Below are 12085 nucleotides of genomic sequence, written 5' to 3' on the forward strand. Positions count from 1 at the left end.
TCTGTTCTTGACCTTTTTATGACAGGAAGCTTCTGTACGGATCAGTGAGTGGAAAAACTAGGACTTTTGAAGTAATAAAATAACAGTACTGGGGTATGTCTGCAATACAAACAAGCTCATCAGTTAAAATATTTCAAACTAAAAAAGTCCATCTAAAGTACACTGCAACAATTTCTGTTACTGTAGTCTGCCACTTGCCAGCATGTGTAACCAGTTATAGGCTACTAAAACTTCACACTAGCAAAAGCATTTTTGTTGCTATGAACTGCATTTACAATAGGGATGTATTATTTGGGTCTTCCTTCTCCCACTTTGGTTTTGCGTGTAGCTCATGCTCTTTTAAAACAACAGTTAAGATCAAGGTCTTCAAGAGACCAAGAGTAAAAAAAGATTTAAATGCCATCAGTATCAGGCAAGCATTGTTGTCCTGCTCAACCTGCTGTTGTTCTGTTCATGTGTACCCAGTCTTTCAAAATAGTATTTATCTACTTTGAGACTTTCTTTAATGATGCCTACCCCATTTTACACTTTGTAAAGTGATACATCCATGATCTTCCTTTTTACATTGTTCCAAAACTTAGTTAATTCTCACAGCTGAATATGATGCTACCAAACTTACTTTGCTTCAGCTGTGACTAGTTTGGCCAAAGGGTAGCAAATCCATAGGCTTCTCCCCACTTCCTCTACCATATGCAACAGTCTTCTCACACTTAGGGCCTTACCTCAGCTCTCCCTTTTATACACTAAGCTCCCTAAAGCTCATATCTTAGGTTTGCTTTCTATTCACAGCTCGATTTTGTTTCTTTGGACACTGAACATCTTTTGATGTATGGCAATCCTAGAAGAAGTCTTATAAGACTCCTTACTGTGTACTGCATAAACTACTACCCTATTCCTAATGTATTCCTATTTCCAAATTTATTCAAAGTCTTTTTCTGCTATAATATTGATGTCGAATCTTGTCTTGGGAAGATTACTTTTAATGACCTCCAAGTCATTCTAAGCTACTGCTGTCTGTGGCATTTTCAGCATTCTGTAGGTATAAACCACTGTTTTTACCTCAAGTCTAAACCCTTGTATTTGAATAGATTACCCTGGATTCCAAGAGTGTGTTGGTCTGTTTAATGCTGGTTTAAAACCAACTTACAACAGCTTATTTCTTAATGTTCCTTGACTGAATCTGTAATCCTTTAAAAAGAATTGGTAAAAGTACCTTCCACTAAAACATGCTGACCAGCTCACCACAGAATGGTGTTGGAAGGGACTCCAGAGGTCTGTAATCCACCCTCCTTTGCAAAACAGGTCCAGCTGGAGCACAGTATTCTGCCAATTCTGCTCACATTTTGATTATCTCCAACAGTGAAGACTTTATGGCCCCTCTGGGCAACCTTTGCCCAGCTTGACTCTGGTAAAGGTAAATATTTCTCCCTTATACTAAGCCAAAGATTTTCATATGCGTTTTGGTGTATTGATGCATATCCTTCCATAATGCACACTGGAGGAAAGTCTGACTTCTCAGTCTTCTTTACACTTTCCTCTTACATAGCTGTTTACAGCACTAAGATCTCCTTATGCATCTCTTCTCCAGACTGAACATAGGCCACGTGTGCCAGTCCCTGACCTAAGGCAGCCCTTGGGAGTTCAAAGCTAAGCACTCCAGCATGTGGTCCCGTAAGTGCTGAAGAGTGGAAGAACCATCTCCCCAGGCTCTTGGCCAAGCCCTTGCTGAGGCAGCCCAGGCTTGGCCTTGTTTGCTGCAAGGTCTTGCCGGCTCATGGCAGCTTGTTCACCAGAGACCCCTGTGTCTTTTCCTATGAAGCTGCATTCTGGTTACTGCCTCCAGCCTGTACTGATCCATGGGTTTTTCCCATCCCAGATATCGGGCTTCACATTTGGTTTTTGTTGAATTTCCTTAGGTGCCTTTCAGCAGCCTGTTTTTCCAGGCTGTACACCCTGCTGTGAATGGTAGCCCTACCTCTCTGCATACTAACTACCCCTCTCAATTCAGCAGCAGCAGCAAACTTGCTGAGAACGTGCTCAGTTGTGGTGGTTTGGAAAAAAAATTTCAAAAAGCTAATTTCAAATGTTTTTCTACAATTTGTTCTAATGTGTGTAGAGAAGTTTTTTTCTTTCAGGCCACAGCTCTTCCAAATTAATTTCTGTGGCACTTGGAAGTATCTCTTATCTTTAAGGCAGTAGTTTTGATTTGTTATAGCTGGAAAATCTCTCTTCATGAGAATGCAGGGGGTCTCTGTTTCACCCCTACTCGCTCACTGTGGTCGATACCATGGAGTGTAGGGAGTTAAAGCTTAAAGTCTTTATCCTCCATTCCGTGGGGGTCCCTATCCCCGGGGATCAAGCTCCCTGGGTCAGAATGGTTTTTTGGGGTTTTTTTCGGTTCAGTTCTTACCCCGAAAACGTTCCAGCAGACCTCTCTCTCCGTCTGTTTTGTTCGGTTCCTGCTGCCCCTTCGCAGGGGGCCTTTCTGCTTCGAGCTGCTGCGGGAGCTCGGGCTACTCCTCTGCAGAGGTTTGCTTCGTGGCTGCCTCCGCCTCAGGGTTCTAGCTGCCGCTTCGACTTGTCCCGGGCCACTCCATGGCTCTGTGCTGCAGCTGCCTCTCCAAGGATCATGGCTAATCAGCCTAGCCCACTCCTGCACCCCTCAACTTGTGCTGGCTCTGTCTGGCCGATCGGGCACCACGCTGCCGTTTTTCTCCCCCTGGCAGTGTGTGTGTGTGGGGGCAAGGCGCAGTGTTAACTCAGCATCCTGGCCCAGCTACAAAGCCATGCCAGGTCCCACCGAGTTAGGGCCAGGAAAGGAAAGAAGCCCCCAGCCCCAACGGTCAGGACCTGGGAAACCCACCCGGCCCGCCGTTTAATAAGTGGCCTCTCAACTCATGGCTGCCTCTCTTCCAGCTACGCAGTTAAAATTAACCTCTTCTCTTCCGATTCTGTGAGTATGTAATTTCCGCAGAGCACACGAAGTTTTTAATGAGCCCAGTATCAAAAACACCACCTCTGGAGGAGACTATCACCAGCCCCAGGGGGAAAGGTTTTTTCCAAACCACATCAGTCTTCCAGGCTGTTAATGAGGAATTAAGGGTATTGGCTCAGATACTGATCCCTGAGTCAAGCAGTCCTACTGCTGATCACCACACTTCAAGCCTGATGGCCCAGTCAATTTTCCATCAGTCTTATTACCCAGTTTTCCAATCTATAGCTGACCAATTTGGCTATAAAGGTACTGTGGGAGACTATATCAAAGTCCTTGGTAAAGTCAAAATACACAATATCCACAAGTTTTTCCTTGCCCACACAGCCAGTCATCATACTTTAGTTACTGGTGCTACAGAAATAACTACTTCTTTGTAATTTATGTCATAATCCAAATGCTTGTCTTCAGCAACTGGTCTGCCTTGCTTTTAAGTAACTCTTGCAGTTTATTGCCTTCATATAATATGAAGTTACATATTTAAGTATAAAATTCTGCTTTCAAAACACATTGTGTTGTGACCAAGTTTCCTAACTTTTCTTACTAAACATTTTAATCTCAAAAATAACATTATAAGCTTTAAAACAATAAAAATACCTTTATAGGTAGCCACATATCTATTTTAACAGGTTTATTTGGAATAAAAAAATGGAGGAAAATTCTCATGTGTTGCAAGTGTCACTATGTTACTGCTGTGATTGTTGAAAATGTTGAAGGTTTGAAGTTTTACACACACCTCAGTTCACAAGAAACCATTGCTTTTCTCCCACTGCAGTTTCCAAACCAGCAGGCGAAGCACACCTCTAGACCTGCTGTCCTGTACCAACCCATCTGGTGTGGTCTGGGCACATCTTTATGTGCATGGTGACATAGTTCCTGAGAGCTTACCTAGTTAAGACACCTGGTAATCCCTGAGTTGAGGCTGAGACCTGAAAGTATCCTGAACAGGAGGTCAAATGAAAGTCTCCTGGAGCAGAGAGATACAGTGTGATTGGGAAAGAGCTCTCAGTTCCCCTGTGCCCTCTGTTCTCAGACTTCCTTCTGATTCCAGGGCTCTTTCTGAGATCTACGAATGTGTCCTCCTTGTGGAGAACAATCCTTCAGTCTGGTTAAATTAATCTTGAAGCAGTTGTTCACAAAAACTGGTTACTGATTAGCACCTTTGCTGCTAAGATTCAGTATCCTGAGTTAGTTATGAATGCTAACGTAGGTCCAAGTCATTACTTAAATTACTGGTTTGGTATGAAATGTGTTGTCAATATGAATCTTAAAAAGGTAGCACACAGTAAAACATGAATGCAAAATGAACAGCTAAATTTAAATGCAGTTACAGTGCAGAACTCTTCTTCAATTTGTTTCTTGATTAAATTATTTCAGAAAATTTTGAATTCAATCCACACCTCGTGATAATTCACTGATTAGCTGATAGCATCAGTTATAACTTGAGACTCAAATTCTGCTCTAATATATATCAGACAAGTGAAATTACAATGACTTTTTCTTCTTAGAATCAAGCTTCCCACTCTCCATTCCTACTGTTCTACTCCCAGACATTAGATCCTGCTGGATTAGTGCCTCGCAGTATCAGTGAGGTGTTGATTGGCCCACTCCAGTGCCACACACTACCACTTTAGGATTACAATTCACAATATTTCAGGGCTGGGTTTTAGATGGCAGTACTGATTTATGCTATGTTAAAGTAATGGTGATACATAACCCGTGTTTTAAATTTTAAAAGCAGTGCCTCTGTTACCCAACAAGTGATAGGGCTATTGCACTTAGCTCACTACTCATGCAACAAACTTAGTGAACTGAGAAACTACACCCTTCATTTTTTCATAGTATATCAGTAAAGGAAAATTAAAGTCCATCTCCTTCCTGAGACAGTGAACAGATAGTTCACTATCTGTTGATTTAAGAGTGCACTAATCACTCCCACTTTAACCCTGTCCCTTGCATAAAGTCCAATGCTTTTCTGTGCAACTGGCGAGCCTTTTCAGTTCATCAACCAACAGAAGCTACAAACATTAAACATTTTCCCTGATGTAAGTTTTCAGGGTTTCAGGAGCTGTACTGGCTCATTGGAGAGTTCCATAAATGTCAAGAGCTGGCACTGAAGCAGATGGGAGAAGGTAGCATGAAGAACCTGACAGAGGTGATGCCACTCTTGCAGCACTAAAACTGATAGATTAACTCAGAAATCTTTACCTTGAGAATGCCCTGAACTGATCTAAAATTTCTCGTTTGAAAAATGAAACATCAAACATTTTTTAAGTATGAATCCAGACCAAGGTAAGAGATAAAATATTTACCATTATATATTGACTAACTAACTCCATTGACTTGCTCAGTGTTAAGACCTGATTATTCCAAGCTTTTCTGTCTCAAGTTAGGGTCTGCCAAACCAGTTTGTGCACAACACAGATCACAATTACTGAGGGTGCTAAACACAGACTAGGCACGTCGTAAGACCGGGCTCTGCCACACTGTGCCTGACTTCACACGTAGGCCACAGCGTTTATTTAAAACCGTGCTACTTTCCATCCAGAGTAGGTGTTTTTAAAACAACCGGCACACAACCATGTTTCCCCAAATTATGGAAAGTTCGGCACAACAGTTCGCCCTACACGGCCTCTGTAACTGGGCCACAGCTGTTTCATGTTTTTCCCATCAATTTCTGGTGCTGCCCGAGCCACGTGCCGGGGGGTTCGCTGGTCGGAGGGCAGAGAAGGGCCGTCATTCGCGGGGCCGTCCCGGCAGCGGCGGGCGAGCGCCGCTGCACACGCGGGCAAACGGGACGCGGTAGCGCACGCCGGGGCCGGAGCAGGTGAAGATGACACCGGCTGCCGGTCGCTCCCGGCCCTGTCTCGCCCTGGGCAGAGGTAGAGCCACATGGGCTGCGGAGAAAGGAGTGCCCGAGCCAAGGGTCAGCACTGCCGCCCTCCCGCCCGCCTCTGGCCCCACCGCGCCGCTCCCTCAGGCTCCGCCGGGCGCTCGCAGCCGTCGCCCCGCGCAACGCCGGCCGACACGGAGGCTGCGGGCGGGGCGGGCACCGGTGGCCGCAATGTGGGAAGGCGGCGAGCCGCGGGCGGCAAAGCCCGACCGCCTGGCGCTGGAGCTGGGGCGGGAGAGGCAGAAGAAGTGAGTGCGGGCGGGGGACGGGGCGAGGCCGCATTGCAGCGGCCCCGGGAGCCGCTGTGCAGCACCGCCCGTGCGGGGCCGCCCGCCGCCTCCTTGCGGCAAAATGGCGGCCTCTGCCGCGGGCGGGTGCGCTGGACCGGGGATCTGCCTGGCACGGCTGTGGTGGGACCGCGCCTCCGGCTGGTGCGCAATAGGAAGGGCTGGCCGAGGGCTGGGGGTGGGACAAGGAGCCTGAAGGAGCAGGATAAGTAATATCAGCCGAAAAGGAAAATAGGACCAGCTGCAGTTAACCGCAGCAGGCAGCTGAACGCTACACAACCCCTCACTCGCTCCCCTCCCAGTGGGATGGGGGGTTGAATGGGAAGGGTAAAGGTGAGAAAATCTGTGGGTTGAGACATAGGCAAAAGAAAAGATAAAAAAGAAACCAAAGAATAGTAAATGATTAAAAACCTCCGAGGTGCTCACCACCAGCAGGTTAATACCTTTTCCAAAGCAAGGCAGCCACACAAAGCCCCACCACCCCAGTTTTTATTTCCAAAGATGACATTACATGGTATAGAATATCCCTTGGGTCAGTTGGGATCAGCTGCCCTGTATGTGTCGCTTCCCAACTTCTTGTGTTCCCCCAGCCCATTCGCTTGTGGGCTGGTGTGAGAAGCAGAAAACGCTTTAACACAGTGAAAACGCTGTTCAGCAGTAACTAAAACATCCCTGTGTTATCAACACTCTTTTCATCACAAATCCTAAACATAGTCCCATACCAGAGAATTAAATGGATCCAAGGCAAAACCAGTACACTGTGGTTGGAAGCCATGTTGGAGGAAGAATAGAGGAGCCCTCCCATGGGTGCACGCCTCGTTGGCGGAAGATGAATAAAATGGACAATGAGGTGCTCTTTATGCACTCTTTTTTCCATGGTTTTGAGTAAAACTGGAAAGCTGGATTTTCACCCCTCTCTGCTGTCAGTAAATAGCTCTGCAATTTACAGGGAAGGTACAGCATCTCTGTAGTGCAGTTTGCAGAGGTGAGGACTTGTTACTGTTAGCAGTCAGTCCCCTTGCTTAAGCAGCAAATGTTTCAGTGCTGTGAGGATTGTCGATGCTCATGCCATGGCATTCTAGGTTGGTTTTCCCCCAGTTTGCTTAGGAAGTTATACATTTTTCCCCTATGTTAAACAGCACGATTGCCTTTTGAGTGTTAGTAAATTAAAACTTAGGAAATGTCAGAAGCTCCCATGCAGCCTTAATTCAGACCCTTGATATTTACATTTCCTTACTATTTTCAAGCATTCTGTTCATACTGATTTTTCCCCTGAACAGTGTTTCTTTCAGTGTCTGAACTGCAGATCTCTTCAAACTAGTCCTGCAGTTGTGGACTTTATAAAAGGTTTATTCACAAATGGAAAGGGGGAAACCAATATTAACCAAGTCAGAACAGTTATAGGCACCTTCTGTGTTCAAAATGGCACAAAAAGGACTTTGGACATACTTGCACCACTGTGTAAGCAATTTCATTTCAGTAAGTTCCCTGACTTAGTAGTGTGTCAGTGTAATATATCAGTTATCCTCTGCATGTACCAGTTCTTTTTACCTGACACATGATCCTGATATTATTGGTGTTCAGGTAAAAAGTAGAATTGTATTGGCTTTGTTACACTGCTTGAATTTGTTGTGTTTTTTTTTTTTTAATTAATGAAAACCTGGATTATTTATGTACCTTAAGTTCTTGCTAATATCCCTGAGGATCTTCTGCAAGACTGTGCCCAAAGTTCAGGTCAAGTTGTGGTGACTTATTTACTGATGGAAGCAAAATATATGTTTAATAAAACCTTAACAGTGATGGCATGACAGTAAAAGGTGCTCCAGGTGGATTCTACAGCTGTTTCTTGTGTATTTCTTGTGTGTACAAAGAGACAATACCATTATTGCCAATTTCACAGGAATTATTTATTCAACATAATTGCCAATGACCAGGCTTGTTAAACTGGTGACATGTATAGTCCGTGAATACAGAAAGGCTTTTGGAAGGTGTGATTCATCTGACCTACTTTGCCTGGCTGTTCTAGCATGACGACTCACACCCTAGCAGGTGCCAGTTTTTTTCGCTTGGGTATAAAGCGAGCTGAGGATGAGTGGCTTGCAAATGGACGTCTGCATTCCTTCACAGCCATCTCACACCTGTTGTCTTTTTACTGGCTTATTTGATTATTGTGCCATTTAAGCAGTTTGCTAACAGCCCATCTACCACTCTCATTTAACAGTCACGAGGAGATTTTTTTCTTGATAGAATAAATTGAATCATCCATGTGTGTAAGGAGTCTGTCTCCAAAGTACCTACTGATTCTCAATGATTGTGGATCTAGTGTGAAATCTTTCAAAATCTTTTCTGACTCTAGTGGAAGTCAGCTCAAATGTGACTCTGAATTGTTGTAATCAAGATTCAGTACACGTTTTGATTGGGAAATGTCATGACAAAGGTTTCAGAGAGAGAGAGAGAGAGAAAAGGCACAAAATACTGCAGTATCCTTAACAGACAAAGAGGTCTTAAAGACATATATTTATGCATGGCAGCTACTTACTAATATTGATGGAATTGTGTGTTAATTCAGCTTATGAGATTTCGTTTTCTGTGGCTTTTCTTACCAGGAAAGCTGCAGCATTTTCCCAGTACACTGCTGACTGCAAGTGTCACAAGTCCATAGCTCTCAATACTGTATGTGCTCTTCCATGTGGTACCTCTGCACTGTGCAATATTGTTTCTGCTTTGTTCATAGATTCTGAAGGCATCTATGCGTTTTGTCTTCTACAGGACTCAATAAAGGTCTGCCAGATTATTGAGCTGATGCCCTAGAACTGATGACTTGCCTTGAGCTTCTCCTGTAATGTTTCACTGGTTTCTCTCTCAACTATAGAAAATTGCTTCAGGCAGCCTTTTGCCTGATACATGTACCAGATATCCAAGTCTGGGTAGCAAAACGTGCAGGGAAATGGCTTTCCTCCTAAGTGGCTGTCATTGTCAAGTAAAATAGCACCTGTACACTGCCTTAAAAAGAAACTTAGCATTTTTTTCTCTTTTGTAGTTTCAATCAGAACCTGCTTATCTGAACTGCACTTTCCTTCTCCTTTTCTCACAAGAGCTTTCTTGTTATGCTTAGTATGCAAGGATGTTGTTAAGTTCCCCTGATGACTTAAATGTGAGCTTTCAGGATTTATGGCTTTCTGCTGTGATGACTGTAAATTGTCCATTGACATGGAAAAGATTTATAGGCCTTGAATATGTCTCATTATGTTTAACACATAAGGTTGCAGGTAAAATCACAGCGCAGTCCCTCTAAGTACAGATCAAGTCTCTGGGCAGGCAGGCAGCTGTACACAGCTGCATTAAATTCACACTAACAGATACATGGCATGACCACCACTTCCTATCACAATTAGAAATAACTCCAGAAATGCAAAATACTCTGATACATTAAAAAGCTGAAATATTTACTGAATTGGTCAAAGTGGTGTATTTCTACATTCTTTGTCTGCCAGAGAAGGGGTTGTATTTTACTGCATATACATTGAGTAAAATGGAAAGATTGCACCCTGGATGCATTCTGAGTGCTATTGGAGTATTAAATGTTTAATAACAATTAGTTTTTTAAAATGGGTTTCTGTTGCCAAATGGAAATAAGACTTTCTGTCAGTGTAGCAATTACGGTGTGACACCTGACAATTTATCATTTCTGTAGATATATTCATCAGGACAAAATATAATTGTAATTTGGCTTGCAGTTTTGCTAATGGTGCAGAAAGAATAATAAAATCTAATGTGAGAAATATTGTATATAGTCTTGGAATTAACAGAAATTAAAAACTGAAAACATTGGATTTAAAGAACTCTTTCTTCATGTGTTATCCCTCTGCATCCATCTAAGCACTTAGTTAAGATTTCTTTGAAAAGGAAAACAATTTCAATTTGGTACAGCTCAGCTCTGGTTACAGCTTTAAATGTTTCTAATTTTCAGTGTTATTTCCTTCAAAAAATTTAATTTTAGCACTCACTGTCATCACGATTTCCTCTTTTCCAAACTCTGAGAGGTTGATAGAATATGCTTTGCAGAAACCTTATCTATTTGTGTCGGAATGATAGCAGCAATGTAGTAAGATTTTATCTTTCTTCTTCCTAGCCATCTGCCTCTTTTATTTGGAGTGAGAGCAAACAGGCAGCAGCAGTCAGATTTCCTTTGGTTTCCCTGCATCTAAGCTTTTTGACTGATATTTCAAGGCTGTCTTTGGCTGGGTTTCATCCAAAAGGACATCCTTTTTTGTCTCTAGCAAGTTACCAATGCTGTCATTATTTCTTTTCCTCTCTAATTTAATGTTGCTAGGGGCAAAAAGAGCAGTGGAGCAAGGACGGCTTGGAAGACCCAGCTCTTCCTTGCCACATTCAAGATGTCTGTCTTATTGTTCTACAGGGTGTTTCTTTCACTGAAATCATACTTGAATTACCTTAAATTACTCTTCTTTACATTTTTTTACTATTTCAGCTCTTCAACCGTCCTTATTCCAAGCATAGATCTTCACTTCCTTATGATCAGTTGATTTGTTTCCAGTTGAAATCTGTTGTTTCAAACTGAAAAAGTGTCATCTACTGAGGGTTGGTGCAAGGAGTGCAAGAGGTGATACTATTTCTCAGTCATCATCTCTGTTGTCAGAGCTGTGATTTCTCATAGGCTAGATTACTGTTTCTTGAAGAGCATTGCTCATGAACTATTAGGAAAATGAAGATCCATGTTGGCAATGGAAGCTGTGCTTTGAAAAAAAACTCTCCCCCCATGAAACAAATATAAAGCACAATAATATTCTCTGTTGCATGTTTTAATGAACTAGGCTAGGGTTTCGAAGATGTCAATCATCATATTGATTTTGTAGAGCATTTTCAAAAGGGCTTTATTTGCAGAGTTGTGTTCTCAGTTCTTTTGGACTATCTCAGTTTGGGCTCTGAAACACTGAGGCACCCAGGAACCATTGGTTGCTTTTTGAAATTTTGGTCTTCCAAATTTAACTTTAAAGAACAAAACCATAAATTGCTTTTGCATTTTGATGTGTTGTGTTTTGCTTGCACCCCTCCTGATGTGATCTGAGATCTCACAGGCAGGAGCATTTCTCCATAGGCATCTCCTCAAAGAACCAGACTGTTGGCAAAAATATGGTCAACAACTTAGCAGTAATTTCCTCTTGACGTGATCAAGATCATATGATGCATTGTAATGCACTAAACTCCCATCTTGCCACTTTGAAGGATAAGAGTCACCCAGCACATCTGATGCAAAGTCCTCTGCTACCTTCTGCTTCTGGTCATACCTTCCAAGATAGAAAGAGCCTGGTTTTCATGGTACCTTTCACTGCCTGGCTGACCCATATACAGAATTAATGGGCAAAAGTATTTTTCCTTCAATATTAAGGTACTGAAAAAGAATTGTGGCTTTAGCTACTGTATATTTTTTAACACTCACTTTAATTACTGGCTTTCTTTTCTGATAGTCATAAAACATGGTTTGTTTTGATTGTTTTTGTTATGGGTGCAATTTAGAGAATGACTGTTAATCATTGAACAGTGAGTCAAAATGAAGTAGTAATTCACAACTTCAAATAGCACATCTCTCAGGCATATTCTTGTTTTAAAAAACATGTTCATTTTCTTTTAGATGAAAAATTAAGGCCAGTGTCTTCTCTACATTTGTTTAATTCTGATGACCTGTTAGAAAATTATTCTATTTTAGGAAATGTCGATCTTGGGTTTTTATGGAAGCAGTCTTACTCACAAAGTAGAAATGCTTCTAAGGCACTGTAGTATCCATAGAGAAAAAGAACATTTAAAAATGGACAAGATAATGTAATTACATAGGAATGAGCAATAGATACTTCTTCTGAAAATATATTTGATCTGTTTTTTCTAATTTCAGTA

At 42.4% G+C, this 12085-nt stretch overlaps 1 protein-coding gene across 3 annotated transcripts in view; it reads left to right on the forward strand.

The window, feature by feature from the left end:
• The first annotated feature begins 5713 nt into the window (after nucleotides 1–5713).
• The window catches only part of CCDC169 (coiled-coil domain containing 169), a 30878-nt gene continuing 24506 nt past the window's right edge, over nucleotides 5714–12085 (forward strand). Inside the window, exon 1 of one of the 3 annotated variants that reach the window (XM_051778904.1) lies at nucleotides 5714–6133. In XM_051778904.1, coding sequence (XP_051634864.1) covers nucleotides 5826–6133 — 308 coding nt within the window. In that variant the 5' untranslated portion in view covers nucleotides 5714–5825. The remainder of the gene's footprint in view (nucleotides 6134–12085) is intronic. The other 2 variants (XM_051778905.1, XM_051778903.1) reach the window with 2 other exon arrangements.

The sequence above is a fragment of the Manacus candei genome, unplaced genomic scaffold, assembly GCF_025592945.1.
Source record: "Manacus candei isolate 608988 ecotype Guabito, Panama unplaced genomic scaffold, ASM2559294v1 h1tg000014l, whole genome shotgun sequence".
Classification (NCBI taxonomy): domain Eukaryota; kingdom Metazoa; phylum Chordata; class Aves; order Passeriformes; family Pipridae; genus Manacus; species Manacus candei.